The 16241-nt window shown below is 64.3% G+C and overlaps 2 protein-coding genes across 3 annotated transcripts; one reads left to right on the top strand and one right to left on the bottom strand.

Moving 5' to 3' along the window:
* The first annotated feature begins 482 nt into the window (after positions 1-482).
* On the top strand, positions 483-11064 carry CDHR2 (cadherin related family member 2). 2 transcript variants are annotated; one of them, XM_074915943.1, is made up of 33 exons: positions 483-551; positions 893-971; positions 1451-1509; positions 1907-1972; positions 2063-2202; positions 2473-2526; positions 2769-2858; positions 3472-3561; positions 3890-4012; positions 4090-4233; positions 4377-4452; positions 4656-4762; positions 4841-5071; positions 5161-5316; positions 5512-5679; positions 5952-6013; positions 6105-6345; positions 6452-6688; positions 6967-7036; positions 7124-7738; positions 8000-8071; positions 8356-8405; positions 8519-8670; positions 8883-8985; positions 9066-9154; positions 9386-9460; positions 9578-9655; positions 9740-9800; positions 9906-10030; positions 10180-10293; positions 10462-10539; positions 10639-10699; positions 10910-11064. In XM_074915943.1, exons 3-33 carry the CDS (start codon positions 1464-1466, stop codon positions 11027-11029), a joined length of 3894 nt encoding a protein of 1297 aa, XP_074772044.1. In that variant the 5' UTR covers positions 483-551; positions 893-971; positions 1451-1463; the 3' UTR covers positions 11030-11064. The 2 variants fall into 2 exon arrangements, with proteins under 2 accessions (XP_074772044.1, XP_074772045.1); XM_074915944.1 differs by lacking the exon at positions 483-551 and adding an exon at positions 641-713.
* Positions 11065-12567: 1503 nt separating this feature from the next.
* On the bottom strand, positions 12568-16114 carry GPRIN1 (G protein regulated inducer of neurite outgrowth 1). Its single transcript, XM_074915722.1, has 3 exons — positions 16016-16114; positions 14815-14909; positions 12568-14619 (listed from the first exon to the last, which is right to left on the bottom strand). Exons 1-3 carry the CDS (start codon positions 16097-16099, stop codon positions 13200-13202), a joined length of 1599 nt encoding a protein of 532 aa, XP_074771823.1. The 5' UTR covers positions 16100-16114; the 3' UTR covers positions 12568-13199.
* Positions 16115-16241: the final 127 nt, after the last annotated feature.

Raw genomic sequence — 16241 nt, 5'->3', positions numbered from 1 at the left:
CAGCCGCCGGGGGCTCAGGGGGTTCATCCTGGGCCAGCCCTCGGGCCTCCAAGGGTACCCCAGGCAGCCCATGGGGTGTCCCTGGGGGTGTCCTGGGGCAGCCTTCTGAGGGGCTGCGGGTATCCTGCACCAGCCCCGGAGGCTCTGCTGAGGAGGTCCCAGGCTGGTCCTCTGTAGCCCCTTCTCTGCAGGCTCCCTGACCCAGGTGTGGGGTGAGATGGGGACCTCGGAGCAGGGTGGGTATCTTCAGGGGGACCCCAGAGCTTCCCGGACATCCAGACCACACGGGTTCCCCAGGGAATAGGGGTGAAGAGGCCCAGGGCCACAGAGGCAGGGGTCCCACAGGCCAGGGCTGGCAGAGCCCCCCCCCCCCCCCCCCCCCCCCGCCACCTCCCAGCCCTCTTCTGCCTGAGCGGAGCTGCACAATCCGCCCTTGTCCCCAGCGGGTCCAAAGTAGGTCAGGAAGGCTGGGCTGAGCCCCCGTGGAGGAGAGCGGGTGGCAGGGGGGTGCAGAGGGCCCCAGGCACCAGCCCCAGTAGCCACAATACTGGGTTGGTGCCCTCCCCCTGTCCTGGTGGGACCCCGGTGTCCCGAGCCCAGGGGATGTGGGGCATTTCCCCATGCCCTCTCCAGTCCCGTGGGGTGTTTCAGGATCCCTCCGCATCCCCACAGGTTCCACATCCCTCCTGGGGGCCGCAGTCCCGTGGCTGCAGGTTGGGGTGGCTGAATCTTGGGGGATGGCACCCAGTGTGGGAACCTGTGGGCTGGCGTCAGGGAGCGTGGGGCTGGACTGGGTGGGAACTGGGGGCTGAGCACAAGGAATAAGGAAGATGAGAGAGGGATTCCTCACCCCTTAATTGCAGTTAATAATTGATGGACTTGTTTACTGCAGGAGGCAAAGGTCTCTGTCGGTGTCAGGGTGTGAGTGCAGACCAGCCCTCCCGGCAGCATCCCCAGTGACACAGCCACAGGTAAGGGATGTCGGCCCCTGCCACAGCCCCCCACGGGTGCTGTGGTCCATCGTGGGGGGAGGTGGGGATGTCTGTCCGCTGTGGGGCTGCCCACAGGCTGTGGCAGAAGGAGGGGGACACCATGGTGGTGTCAAGGATTGCTCTTCGTCTCTGAGCGCTGCCTGGGGTGGCTTCATTGAGCCCAAGCGATGGAGCCTCCAGCCATACCCAGGAGAGGCTCCTGGGGTCCCCAAGCACCCCCATGGTCTCCAGCACCCGTAGGCCAATCCTGTCCCCCCATGTCATGTCCCCCAGGAGCCTGTGCCCAGGGGTCTAGAATGGAGCCTGGTTCTTACTCACCAGCCCGGCTCAACACAGGGGACTGTCCCCACCAAAGTCCCTCCTGCCCCGGTGGCTGTTCCCCAGGAGGGATTTGGGGTGGCTGGTGGGAGGAGGCAGCCGTCAGCCCCAGGCGCTTGTTCTCTGGTGTGTGCCCGCAGGCTCGCTGGCAGGATGGCATGGCACTCGCTGCTGCTGCTCCCCTTCCTCCTGGTGACAGGTGACGACTTTGCTCCGCAGCTGGCAAGAGTGGTCAGGAGGCATTGGATGTGCTTTCAGCCCCTTCAACACTCATTCCGAATTCCCTGAGGGCAGCTGGGACCCCCAAAACAGCTGCCCACCCCGCTGGCACCATGGAGACCCAACGGCAACCTTGCTGCCCCTGGGCAAGGCAGAGCGGGCAGGGGGCGGGGCGGTGGGGATAGCATCCAGCATGGGTGCTGCAACTGGAGGACAAGCGTGGGCTTGATGTGGGGGGTGGTGGGTTCCCCTGCCTCCTCTGGAGACCCAAACCATGGCCGAGAGCTGGGGCTGGAGCTTGGTGGGTGCTGCCAGGTGTGCAGGGGGCAGGCAGAGCCCGGTACAGAAGTGGTGCTCAGCACAGCTCCCCCTTGTAGTTTCAAGCAACACAGCCCCCTTCTTCAACATGACCATCGTCTACGTGCCGGAGGACCTGGAGTTGGGTGAGTGGGACAGTCTCGGGGAGGCCCTGGGGTGCAGGAGGAGTGGGTGGGGGGTCCTCAGGCAGGGGCTGACACTGTCTGTGCCCCCAGGCCAGTATGCTTTTCAACTGAAGGCTATTGACATAGACGGGGACCCGCTCACCTACAGCATCAGTGGGCCAGAGGCCTTCTACTTCTCTGTCAATGCCCAGACGGGCAACGTGACGCTGAGGAACTCCCTGGACCGCGAGGTGAGGGCAGAGACCGGGGCAGATGTCCCTGCCCGAGCTGGGGAGTCTGGGGTGATGGGGATGGAGGGCAGAACTGTGAGTCCTGTGGGACAGCTGCTCATGGCAGTACTGGGGGTCACTCCCTGGTCCCGAAGCCCAGCTCCGGGTGGGAGAGTCCTCTGGAAGAACCATCCCCCCCCAGGGCTGGTGGCTGGGAGGGTGTTGGGGCTCAACCATCCAAGGATAGAGCTCTGCCTGGCCCAGACCAACCCCTGCCTTGTGTCCCCCCAGCTCCAGGCCAGGCTCACCATCACTGTTGGAGTGTTCGATGGGATGAACGATGCAGTGAGTGCCAGGGCATGGGCTGGGTGGCTGCAGCGGGTGACAGGGACAGGGAGGGGAGCGGGGTCTCAGCGCGGCCATGGACAAGGCTCAGTGGGGAAGGGGGTTGAAGGTGGGCTTTGCCCAGGGATGGGTGGTGCTGGCTGCCTTCGGAGTCAGGGTGGGCACAGGGTGCTGAAACTGCACCCAGCTCTGCCAGTCACCATCCTCCACACCCATCCTGCACCCTCCCTGACAACCAATAGGTCTCCAGAAAACTCACCATCATCGTGGAGGACCGTAATGACAATGCCCCAGTCTTCCAGAACCTGACGTATAAAACCTCCATCCCCGAGGTATCTCCCTGGGCCTCCCCGGCTCCCCCGGGCAGCAGGACAGGGGGGCTGGGTGGCTCCTGTGGTATGGGTGTGCCAGCAGCAGGAAAACAGTGTGCTGGGAACGGGGTGACCTCACGCCTGGCTGTGCAGTGACGGTGTGTCTGGGCGTGGGGCAATGGTGCAGCCGACTGACTCGGGAGTGCTCTGTGCCAGGGCAGTTCCCGGCGGGCGCCTCTCTGACAGTCTGAGGCACTGGGGCATGGCTGGGACTCTGCCCCTGAGATGAGTTTCTGATCAGGAAGTGCCCAAGCTGCCCCTCAGCCCCAGCCAGGGTGAGGCTGGATCAGGGTGCAGATGGGGTGTGGGGCTGAGCTCGACCCCCTTTGAGCAGCCCAGAGCTGGGATGCAGTCCCTGCCCCCAGGGAGCCCTGGGAAAGGTGTCAGAAGGGATCCAGCCTCTGCTCAGCATAAACAAGGGCAGCAGCTCATCCCTGCTTGGCCCACAGTACTGGGCAGCCCCTGGAGCCCTGCAGGGCCAGAGCACCCCAGAGCAGAGGTGGCAAGGGCCGGGCCCAGCACCACCACCCCTGCTCTCCCGGGTGATGCCATCACCCCTTCCCCGTGTGCCCAGACCACGAAAATCGGCAGCGTCATCTACACTGTGTTTGCCAATGACAGTGACACCGGGAACGCCTCCAAAGTCACCTACAGCATCGAGGAGGTGAGCACAGCGCACTGCAGAGTGGGGCATGCCATACCTGAAACCCATCCCTGAGCCACCCCCATGGGACAGAATGTGCTGGGGTACCCGGCCAGGGGCAGCCCCATGGCTCTGGCGGAGCAGGGGTATGTGTTGGGTCAGGAGGGCTGGCTCTGCACCCGCTGGGCAATGGGTGCAAGGTGCTGAACAGTTGCAAGCTGGGGACAAGCCAGGTGGTAGGGGTTCCCCATGGCCCATGGCCTAAGCCTGGCAGAAGGATGGGGGTTGAGCTCCCATCTCTACGGAGGCACCTCTGCCTTGGTGACACAGGGTGATGTCCCCTGCTCAGGTGATCCCAGACAACACGAAGAATCATTGGCTCTTCTACATCCTGGCCAATGGGAACGTGGTGCTCAATGGTTCACTGGACTATGCCAAGAACACCTTCTACCAGATCAAGATCCTCGCCAAGGTGGGAGAGAGCCAGGCTGGGTGTGCAGGGCTGCCAGGTAAGGGTGCCTTGGGACTAATGGGCACTCTGCTCCCCAGGACGGTGGGGGGATGCTGCACAACGTGTTGACCTTCCATGAGACCTCAACCTACCTGTCCCTGACCATCGAGGACCAGGCCAACCTGGACCCACGGTTCCTCAGTGAGCCCTACTCTGGCTCCGTGCCTGAGAACTGCGCCCTGGTAAGAAGCCCACCTGCCCCAGTGGCATGTTCCTACCCCTGTCCCTCCCTGGGGCTCTGATGGCCTGGGGGGTCTGAGTCACCTCGCATGGGGGCAGCTGGAGACATCATAGGTCCCTGCTGTGATGGCCATGTCCCCCACAGGGCACCACTGTGCTGACTGTCACTGCCATGGACAGAGACACGGGGGTGAATGACGAAATCTTCTACAACATCACCAGTGAGTGATGGGGCAGGGCGGGATGGGCAGGGGGTGAGCAGTGGCAGGGTGGGGTAGGCAGGGGGAATGATCAGACAGCAAGGGGCACCACAGGGACTGGTTCTGGGTTCCCAGGTGCTGCCAGCCTGCCCCGCTGGCAGACAGAGGGCCGGGCCCACATTTCCCAGTGGCTGAAACTGATTCCTGCTGTCCCCTCACCCTAGATGCCAGCGTCCCCTTTGCTATCAATGCCATGACAGGCATCATCACTGTGAGCGGGCCCCTGGACCGTGAGCAGCTGCCAAGCGAGGAGGTGCTGCTGGAAGTCACAGTGAGTAGGAGGCAGCAAAGGGAACTCCATTCTCTTCCTCTCCCTGGTCCCTCCAACCCACTCTCTCCTCCTGCCCAGGCATGTGAGAAGAACCTGGATATCCACAACAAGGTGGCCCAGGCCAGCACCCTGGTAAAAGTCGTGGTGACCGATGTCAATGACAACAAGCCCAAGTTCTACCACTGCTCCCTCCCCAGCTGCAACTTCCCCACTGGTGCCCAGAACAACTTCAGGGGCAGCATCATAGAGCACTCCTCCTCCAGACTGCCTGTGTCCAACCTCAGCATTGTTGCCCACGACCCAGATAAGGTGGGAGCCTGTCCAGGGCACTGGACCAGGGTGCAGGTATCTGTCCTGGCTGAACCACCCCCTCACTCCTGCATGTCTTTTCCCGGCAGAGCATCAACAGCAATTACAAGCTGTACCTGCAGGGTCCAAATGCCAGTGCCTTCACTGTCTCCCCCCCAGAGATTGTGGGCACAGGGGAGGTGCAGCTCCTGGTGCAAAACCCATCTGCTGTGGACTACGAGATAAGCCATGTCATGGTGGTGCAGGTGCGACCCATAGGGCTGGCTGGCTGTGGGGACAGGGGGGACACAGCCTTTCTCCTGCAGGGTTCAAAAGCCAAAGCCAAACATGGCTCTGCCCTGTCAGCTTGTTTGGTGCAGGGGAGCTGGGCTAGAGTGTGACAGGTCACTTTCTCATGTTTGGGAACCCACGTGAGACAGTGTTTCTTCTCTGTTCTGCAGATCATTGCTAATGACATGGGGAACCCCACAGACTGCTGCTCCACAGCCACTGTAACCATTGACCTCATTGACAGTAATGACCACATCCCTGAGTTCCCCCGGAGCACCTACAACCTGAGCGTGATGGAGAACAGCCCTGCTGGCACCATCATCTCCTCAAACATCACGGTCAGGCGCTGGGCAGGTGGCGGGCACAGCTGATGTCCCCAAGCAGGGTGCTGGCCATGCCTGGCACTGCTAGTGCCTCTCATGTTGAGGGCACTCGTCTCTCCATGCACACAGGAAGGAGGAGGTGGTGCCAGCGGGCACACAGGGTGTGGGACCCCATTCCCGTCAGGGCCACGGTCTTGGGGTGCTCACCTCCAGCAGCTGGTGCCCCAGACTCATCACAGCTCTGGGGGCTGAAGCAGGTTGACCAGATGCTTCCTCCTCTCTTTTAGGCTTACGATCCAGACAGCGGTGCCCTGGGCCAAATCACCTACCAGCTGCTCCCGGAGAGCATGTACGTAGGGGTGCAGTTAGCCACAACCAGGACATTGTCCTGGTGAGGGACAATGGTTTGAGCCCTGGTGACTGCTCTGTGTGTGCCATAGCCGTAAAATCTTCGCGGTGAACGCCACGACTGGGGCAGTGCTGGTGCAGAACGGGAGCTTGCTGGACCGGGAGACTCGGTCCATCTACTACGCCAACCTCCAGGCCAAGGATGGGGGCAACCTGGTGGGCACCACGGTGCTGGAGATCACTGTGCTGGATGACAACGACATGGCGCCCATCATCACTGGCTCCTACTTCATCTCGGTGGAAGAGGGGCAGAACATCAGCACACATATCCAGGTATGCGCTGACAGAGGCAGAGGGGACCACGGGGAGGCTGTTGGAGAGGAGCAGGGACTGTCCCCGAGGTGCCATACAACACCATTCCAACCCCTGACCTTTTCAGGCCATTGACAATGATGAGCCTGGCAACCACAACAGCAAATTGGGCTTCAAGATCTTGCCGGGACCGTTCAGCGACAACTTCACCATCAACGCAGCCACAGGTGAGGTGTGCAGCAAGGAGCCGCTGGACCGTGAGGCCTTGGAAGATGAGCGGGGGCAGATGGTGGTGACGGTGGAGGTGTACGACCACGGCGTGCCGCAGCTCAGCACCTTGGTGAACATCACCATCACTGTGGGGGTGAGCCCTGGGCACCAGCGGGGACATGCTGGGGCCGGCCAGGACTTGGAGCTGGGATGGATGGGCAGGGAGGGGATGTGGCATCCCTGGCTATGGCAGGGGCACCGCATCCCCAGGCTCTCTGTGGGGGCAGAGGGAACAGTTGATGCAGGCCGGCAGGAGAGGGCTTCTGTGTTTCCTGCCTGCGGGCAGGCAGGTGTCCACACTCCTGTCCCCAGCCTGCTATGGGGCACCCCGTTTCCTGGAGCAACTCCAACCATGGGCTTTGTCTCCTGCAGGACGTGAACGACAACGCACCCATGTTCCTCAACCAGTCCTATGAGTTCTCAGTCTTTGAAGACTCTCCAGGTAGATGTTGCATGCTCAGGCTCGTGGGACCAGCGGTGTCCTGGAGTCACTACCCACTGGCTACCGAGTGTCTGTCTCCACCTGCAGGGTCCTTCGTGGGTGAGGTGGAGGCCACAGATGCCGACCGGACAGAGATCAATTCCCGCATTTCCTTCCTACTTCAGAGGGGCAGTGGCTCCAGCAACTTCTTGATCCGCTCATCCTACCGGGCGACAGGGTACTACATTGGTCAGCTGTCCATGGACCCCGACATGTCCTTGGACTATGACACCCTGCAGCAGAAGTTCTTCTCCTTGGTGGTGCTGGCAGAGAACACGGCCACAGACAACGTGGGGGACACTGCCAATGTCTCGGTGGTGGTCCACATCCTAGACATCAATGACGAGCCCCCCGCCATCCTGCCCGATTCGCTGCAGGACGTGCGTGTGAGCGAGAATGGCACACAGCAGGGTCTGGTCTGCACGCTGGCTGCTTCCGACCCAGACACCAACCACTCACTGGTCTTTGAAGAGCTGGCAGTCACCTGCTTCAAGGGGGCAAGCAGTGCCGGGGAGGTGTGCTGGGACTGGTTCGTGCTGGCACCCAACGGCTCAGTACTGGTGAACAGCTCGGACATTGACTACGAGCTGTGTGACAGGGTGATGCTCACGCTGAGGGCTGAAGATCTGTACACTGAGAAGGGCAACCGCTACAGCCAGAATGGTATGGCACCCACTCACCGCTCCTTCCACTGCCACCGGGCACAGGGGGAGGTGGGACCTGCCTCTCCCACCTCCCAGGAGGAGCTGTGAGGAGCAGGGCAGGAACCGGGCAGTTTGGTGATAGAGGGTGTCCCCAGCTCATTTGGTCCCTGCCACCGGGACCTGAATGTGCTGGGAGGACAGGACTCCCAGGGGAAACAGAGGTGAATGCTACAGGGCTGCTCTGTTGGTGACCAGAGCTCTGCTTTTGGGGCATTTGCAGAAACCCTGAGGATCCTCATCACCGATGTGAACGACAACATGCCTGTCTTTCTGCCCATCTCAGAGACCTTTGGTGAGCAGCCAGGCCTGGTGCATCCTGTGGGCTGCTCTCTGCACCCACATGTGCTCTGCCATGCTCCCCGGCGGTGAAGACCTTCCCCCAGCCAGGGCAGGGCTGTGAGAGGTGCAGGGACCAGGCTGGGGTTACTCGATGCTTTCCATGAAGGCTGTGGGGCCGAGGGCAAGTGGGGGGATGCTTGGAGCTCTGCTGAGCCCTGGGGCTGTGCGGCTATGAGGTCTGCAGCAACTCTGGCTGCACATCAGCATTACGGTTGTCTGTCTGTCTGTCCCTGGCAGTGGTTGTCCCTGAAATCTCTCCTGTGGACCTGCAAGTGGCTACTGTGAAGGTGAGGAACTGTGTGTATGTGTCTGTCAGCCTGAGGAGCCAGACTCTCCCATCCGCACCATGGGCAGGTTGTGCCTGTTTCCATCCATGCTCTGCCACGCTTTGTCCCTGCAGGCCACGGATGCTGACTCGGAGCTGAAGGGAACCATCACCTTCTCCATCATCAGTGTGGTGCTTGTGGAGGACAACGGGGTCAGCCGGCCCTTCGAGAGCCTCTTCAAGGTGGAGACAACACCTGAGCAGGACAGCTACATCGGGAGCATCCAGTGAGGCCATGGGTTTGGGCCAGGGTGGGGGGAACATGGCTCAGCTTCTGCCTGCTGCAAGGCAGAGGTGCAGGCAGGGCCAGCACAGGCTGGCAAGGGGACAAAGCCATCCTGGGGTGCTGTCCTGGGCATGCAGGCAGGGTGAAGCTTAGGGGATGATGGTGCGCTCCCGGGGATGTCCCGTGGCATTGCTGATGTCCCTGTCCTCACAGGGTGGCCAGCAACCTCGATGGCTCGCTGAAGGGCGAGTACCAGGTGACGGTGGAGGCTCGGGATGGCGAGGCGCCAGGGCACACAGCACAGACCGTGCTGAATGTGAGTGTCACTCCCGTGCCCCCATCTGGGAACACCCTGCACCCTGCCCAGTCCCACTCACCCCTGCTCTCCCCACGCAGATCTTTGCGGTTGATCAGAGCTACCGCGTTCGCCTCCAGTTTGTCACAGCAGTGGATGAAGTCCAGAGTAACTCTGAAAGCATCAAAGCGTAAGGGGTGCTGGGCTGGGGAGAGGGGGTGCGTGGCTGTGCAGTTAGGGACAGTGCATGCAGGCCAGGACCCACCAACCGTGTCTCCCAGCGTCACAGACTGTGAAGGGGACTGAGGCAGGCAGGTCCCTATCGGAGCTGGGGGCTGCAGGGCATCCAGCTGCTTCCCGTGCACACAGGCAGAGCGGCAGCACACCCGGCCCAGCCTCCCTCCTTCCCTCCTGTTCCTAGGGCCCTGACCACCGTGACCAAGGCAGGGGTCTACGTGGTGGCCATCCGGAGCACGGAGGACACCCGTGCTTCTCGGTGAGTGGGGCCACGCAGGTGGTGGGGAAGGGCACGTGGCAGTGGCATTGGAGGGGTCACCCTGGGGCAGGACACCGTGCCCTGTACCCCGCTCACCCCATCTCTCTGATCCCACAGGGTGAAAGCCAAGTCGGTGATGGAGGCGTACTTTGTCTACAGCAATGGCACTGCCCTGGATGTCAACGAGCTGAGTGTGTGCGTGCCAGGGCAGGGGCCACGCACGGGCACTGCCACGTGCCCGGACTGGCCCAGCTCTCACCCCCCCGCTTTCCTTGGCAGGCTCATACAGTCCGACCCGCTGGTCCTGGCTGAGCTGGTGAACCTGGGCCTGGCTGTCATCGTGAGTGGGGCCGGGCAAGAGGCTTAGAGAGGCCACCAGCCCCGTGTGGGGTTGGGGGGGGGTTCTGCTGGCCAGGGCTGTGCCCTCACCCCTGCTCTGCCCCAGGGTCCCGGGGAGGTGGCAAAGCCCACAAAGGAGACGGAGCTGATCGGCATCATCGCAGGGCTGGCGGCATTCCTGCTCATCTTCATCCTCATCATGACCCTGGTCTTGGTTCTTACCACCAGGAGGTACCGCACCCCCTCCTGCCTCCCCCCCACCCCCCATCCTCACCAGCACCACCAGACCCATCCCTACCCTCCATCCCACTCCTGCCCACCCCATCCCACAGGAAGCTCCCTCCTGCCCCTCTCACCTACCCCATCCCTGGGTATTGCAGCTACAAGAGGAAGCTGAGTGCGATGAAGGCTCTGAAGGTGGCCACGACGTTCAGTCCTGCCATGGCACAGCAGGGAGCCGGCATCCCTGGCACTAACCAGTACAACGCAGAGGGGTGAGTGGGGGAGCTCCCTGCGGCAGGAGGGTAGAGCCCAGGCATGTCCCCACACCCCGGGGCTGCAGGGCTCGCTGTCACACCCCTCCTGCCTGGGGGACATGGCTGCCCTGGGCTGACTCCACAGCCCCACGAACAGTCACTCACCTGCCACCCATCCCTGGCCAGGGCCAACCCCATGCTGAACCTCTCACTTAATCCCTCCCATGACCTGGGCTTCCACGAGGACTCCATCTCTGTGGCCAGGTGAGCTCTGCAGGCAGATCCCAAAGGCCATGGGGCTGTCACCCTGTGTCCCCACTCTGCCAGCGCCTGAGCCCTCTTCTACCCCTCCACTCTCCACAGCATGAATTCCCTGGATGAAAACACAGTAAACTCACCGGGGGACAACCACCTCAGGGCCAAGGTGAGTGTGCAAAGAGCTGCTGGTGCCCAGCAGGGAGTCCTGCCATCACACCCCACGTCCCCTCCTCTCCGCTGTGGTCCCCAGGCTCCTGGACACCTCATGTCCCTTCCTCTCTATCCCCCTGACAGCCCCCAGCTCCCAGGAAGGACAGGAGTATTCCTGTCCCCTATCTCTGTCCCCATCCCCTCTGACCACACTCTCCTCCTGCAGCAGGATGACATGCAGCTCACAGACTCCACCAACGATGAGGTGCTGGTGGCTGCCCTGAACATGAAGGAGCCCACCGAAAAAGTGTACATCAACACCACCCTCACCACCACAGACTTGTGAGCAGGCACACAGGGTGCAGCAGGGCCGGAGCAGGACTCGGGCAGCTGCTTTGCTGATGTTGAGTTCAGAGGTCCGCAATAAACCTGTCCCACGGGGGTCACGGTGTCCTGTGGCCATCAGCCTGTCTGCTCAGGGGGCTCAGTCAGCTTGGGGTCATCTCTCCCAGCATGAGGTGCTGGTTTTGGTCCAGGCTGGTGCTGGAGGGGAGTGCTACCGAAGGGCTCCTGGCTTCTCATCCCCCAAGACCCCTTCCCTAGGCTGCCCCACTGCCCCCACTCAGCCCTGTGGAAGGGAGGTGAAGGCAGCCCCGTGCAGAGGTTTGTGCAAGGTTTTATTACCCAACAACCACGTTGACAGGTTGGTCCTCCCGCCCCCTTCCTCCCTCCCACCCCCAAAAAAAGAAATGAAGAGGAAAAAAAGATGTAGGTGATGAAGCCGCAGTGTCGGTGTGCCACAGCTTGGCAGTGCGGGGCTGGAGGTGGGGGACAGCCAGGGGTAGGGTGGCAGGGGGATGCCCCAGGGTTCCTGGTCTTCCCCAAGTGGCCGTGGCACCGCTCCTGTAGCTCAAAGCACTGAGCAGAGCTGGCTCCGAGTGAGCGCCACGGCACAGGATGGCCACTGTCCATGACTGCCAGCTGGTGCTTCAGCAAGCCCTTCGCAGTTCACCCCCCTCCAGGGGCAAAACACAGCCCCACAGGGCAAAAACAAGCCCAGGATGTACAATGGGGGCTTGGGGGGGCCAAGACTTGCCCCTTAAAGAGGGGAAGTGGCTGCACTGATGACCCTGGCCCCTCAGGCCCTGAGGGGATGGGGCAGCTCCCCAGGCAGCCCCCATTTGCAGCCTCCTGCCCATCAGGTGCTGGGCATAGGCCTGGGCCCCCCCGTCAGTGTGGCCCTGCGGGGCTGGTCCTTTGCACAGGGCCAGGCTGGAAGGGCCAGGACCCGAGTCTCAGCAGGACACTGCGGTGCTGCCGGCACAGGGATGCTCATCCAGCGTGGGGATGCTCAACCTCCTGCACACCAACCCTTCGGTCCCAAGGCTCTTCAGCCCGGCAGGGCGCAGGCAACATAGGAAGTGTTTGAAAAGAGGGTCATGGCCCCACAGGCCACCGGGTAATGGGTGGATCCAGACAGGACGCGCACGACTGAAAGTGTCTCTTAAAAAGCTCCAAAAATGCAAACACGGTTCAATAAAAGCCCCCCTCCCCCCCATCCTGTAAAACCCCAGCTGTAAAAAGTGGCAGCGCTTTGCAGCCATCACATCCCCAGCTGCCGTCAGAGGAGAGCAGCCATCGGGGCCGGAGAGATGTAGAGAGCAGCACGTGGGACCTCTCCGGCACCGGGGTGGCTGGATGGGCCCGGTGGCAGGACAGGCTTCATCCCCACTGCCAGCCATGGAGAGGATGTGCCCTGGGCTCTGATGGCCTCTCCCAGGCAGGTCCCCGGCCAGGGAGAGCTGGGGGCCATGGGGACAGACTCCCCGAGCACCTCCAGCCACAGCGATGGGGACAAGCGGCTCTCTGTCTCTCCCATCTCTCCCATTTGAGATCTGTCCTGGTGCCCCACATGGCCACGTCCTCTGAGCTCTGGGGTCCCCATGGCAGTGGGGCAGAGGACAGGGCTGTGGCAGGCTGGGCTGAACACGCCTGCCCAGGGCAGCCATGGGGACCCACGCGTGCATGGCTGTGGGCTGCTCGGAGCATGGCTGAGCCCCGGGCAGGGGAAGCAGCGGCACAGCAACGCACCAGCGTCTCTCCAGCACGGGGAGCGACGCTGCTGCCTGGGGTGCAAGCGAGGCCAGAGCTCGGGGAAGCCAGCAGTGACCTGCCCATGCCTGCCCTGAGCCCTCTCCGGACCCTGGGCCCACAGGCAAGAGACGCCTTGGGCTGGAAGGAGCCACGTGCTTCCTCATGCTGAAAAAAACCCACCAAGCACAGAGACAGAGCACCAGCCTCGTGTCCCAGGGCACCTCCATGGGGCTAGGCTGCTGGGGGGACCCCCGGTGAAGGAGATGCCTTGCCCCAGCGTGCAGTGCTCCATCACCCCCTGCCCCAGCCCCTGGAGCCCCACACACTGGCAGCGGGCGTCTCAGGACGCCGGGGCAGGGATCCCTCCCTGCTTCCCCCGAGAAGCCCTGTGGCACCCCCACCCCACTGGGGCGAGCAGCAGCTCACTCCGTGGCGGGGCCGGCGCGGGAGCAGCACCGGGGCCGCCGGACGTTTTGCAGCAGAGCCCGAAAGACACTGGGTTGCCTCTTGGCCTCGCCTTTGCGGGGGGCTCCCTTGATGGAGCCAGTGCGGGTGCTCTGGGGGGTCATCACCACCTGCCGACCGTGCTCCTCAATTTGCTTCTCGAGGTGCTTCTGTATGGCCATGCCCAGCACCTCCACCTCCATGGAGGCCCCGTACACCTCCCACGTCATCCCCTTCTCGTCCCAGCTCACCTCCCGGATGGGCTCCGGAGCCTCCTCCACCACCGTCCCCTTCACGTGCACCTCGGGGTATGAGGCCTGCGGGGACTTGGCCACTGGTGTCATGGGCCCGGTGGCCACAGAGCGGGTCTCCACAGGCATGGACACCTGCATCTCCGCGTCCTTCTTAGAGGGCTCTGGGCATGGGGGAGCAGCAGAGCCTGGCTCTCTCTTGGGGAAGGTGAAGGCAGCAGCCCCACCTGGGGGGCTCATGGGGCTCAAGGCCACAGACACCAGGGATGCTCGGCTGTCCACTTGCGTCCCCATGTCCTGTGTCCCCACATCCTGTGGTGGGGTCACCTCGAAGGAGTAGGACTCACAGAGCAGCTTTGCCGTCCGGGGCTGCTGGCTGCTCCCGGCATCTGCACCCTGGGCTGGGCTCCCCTCGGCTGTGCCCTGGCCCAGGGCGGTGGGGCTTGGCCCTGCCTCACCTTGGCTCCCGCTCCCCACAGTGCCGGTGCCAGGGGGGTCTGCCGTGCCCCCTTGGGGGTGCTTGGGAGCCTCACCACTCCCCATCTGGGGTACAGCACCCAGGGATGTCCCTGTGCCACCCTGGGGCTGCTCCTGGCTTGGAAGCTCAGCTGCTCCGGTGCCCACAGCAGGCTCCACGAACACCACATGTTTGGCAGGAGCTGGCGTACTCCCCATGTTCTTGCTGGGTGCTTTGAGGCAGGGCTCGGGCAGGGAGGGCACGGGGGCCATGTTCTCCATCTGGGCGCTAGGGACCCCCATCCCCATGGGACCACAGGCAGAGGCAGCTCCACTTGGTCCCCCGCAGCTCCCCATCGCTGCCACCACGCTTGGCTCCACGCTGGCGTCCAGGAGAAGCGCACTGGGAGCCGATCCTGTTGACAATGGCACCTTCTTCTCCACCACTGGGCTGGCCGTGGTGGCCTGGGTCTCTGGCTCCGCCACGCAGCAGGTCCTCATGGCACAGTCCCCCGCGGCACAGCCAGAGCCGGGCAGGCACTCGCCAGCCGACAGGCAGCCAGGAGAGCTGGCGCCGGGCTCACAGGCGTCCTCGGCCCCGGCCTGGCGGCTCAGCAGCTGCAGCCCCTCGGGCTCCTTAGCACTGCCCATGCCCGGGGAAGACTTCTCCCATGCTAGTCCTGCTGCGGGTCTGCAAGAGAGAGGACGGGGCAGTGAGAGGGGAGCAGCACATGGACCCCCAGCCCTCATCAGTTGCCAACTTCTTCACGCCACCCATGACAACAGGTTGGGCAGCTGCCCGGAGCACCGATCGGCCCCGGCGCGGTGTGTGGCAGCACCCAGTGCCCAGCCCCACGGGAAGGGAGGAATGGTGCCAGCCACCTACCGTAAACGCCAGCCTTCCCCCGGTGCGGCCTGACCGGGAGCGAGATCCAGAAGCTGCTGCGGCTGCCGGAGCGGGGGGATGTGGCGCAGGGACCCCTGCGGGGAGAGCAGCAGCTAGGGCACGGTCTCAGGCACCAGGCAGGGAGCCTGGGGGGGCTCAGCACCCCCCAACTGCCAGTGGGGAGCTGGGCACAGCATGGGGTGACAGCAAGCCGGGCCCGGGGGCCGAGGGGGGGCTGCAGGGCAGCCTGAGCCCTCCCCTTCGCAAACTGGGATCAGCGTTCCCAGAGCTGGGAGCGATGCGTGTTCTCCCGCCACGGGAACCCCCAGCTCAGCGCCTACACCCCACGCCGAGGGTGCGCCGAGCTCCCGGCCATGCCGGGCAGAGCTGGCTGCAGGCAGGCACCCCGGCACGGGCTGGTGTCACCCAACCGGCCCCAAACCCTCCCCAGCCCCGCGGGGCAGCCCTGTAGCAGGAGCACGGCTGGGAGCCCCGAGCTCTCCGGGAGCCCCCCCAGCTCTGCCAGTGCCAGCGAGTCCCCCCAGAGCTGGGAGCACACGGAGTAGGGCCCTCCACGCCTCCGGCCACGGCCACTCGTGGGTCCCGGGAAGGGCAGAGCCGAGCAGACACGGCTGGAGTCGAGCGAGTCCCCCCTCAAGAGAAGCGGCAGGAGCAGGGACCAGGCTGGCACCGACCCCCCCGCGGCCGCCCAGCAGCGCCGGGGCGCCGGAGGCAAGAACACCGCCCCCCGCCCCGTCCCTGTCTTCCCACGCAGCACCCCGCTCCCGGGGGGGTCGTGCCGCCCCGCAGCCCCGACCTGCCCTGCCAGCGCCCTCCGTCCCGGGGGGGCTGTGGGCGCCCTGCCCCGGAGGAGCAGCGAGCCCCGGCACACGCGTGTCCCGAGGCGCAGGCAGACACGCGTGTGCACACGCACGGGCACGCACACGCCAGCACATGGCTACGGGCACACCCGCACGCACGGACACGCGTGTGCACGCCCCGGTTCCCCGGCTGAGCCCTGGACAAAGCCGCCCCCCACCCCCGACAGCCCCGGTCGGGGGGAGGCCCCCCCCACCTCGCCGCCCCGTCCCGGGGGCCCGCGGCGCCGCCGCCCCCCGCCCTGGGGGTACCGGTACCGGGTCGGGCGGCGACCGCGGCGCCCGGCCGGGCCCCGCCACGTGCGCCCCGGGGCCGCCGTTACCTGGCGGCGGCGGCAGCAGCGGATCCTCCCGACCCGTCCCGCTCCGCTCGGCTCCGGCGCGGCGGCGGCAGCGGCGGCGAGCATGCGTGGGGCGGCGGCGGCGGGGGCGGTACCGCGCCCCGGGCCGCTCCCCCCGGCTGCCGCCCGCCCCGGCGCCACCGGGCAGCGGTGGGGAGGCGAGGGAGGGCCGGCGGCCGCGGGGAGCGTGGGGGTCCCGGCACACACA

Source organism: Athene noctua, chromosome 12 (genome assembly GCF_965140245.1).
Source record: "Athene noctua chromosome 12, bAthNoc1.hap1.1, whole genome shotgun sequence".
Taxonomy (NCBI): Eukaryota; Metazoa; Chordata; class Aves; order Strigiformes; family Strigidae; genus Athene; species Athene noctua.
Note: the sequence above shows the minus strand (reverse complement) of the source record. Positions and strands in the feature narration are given on the sequence as shown.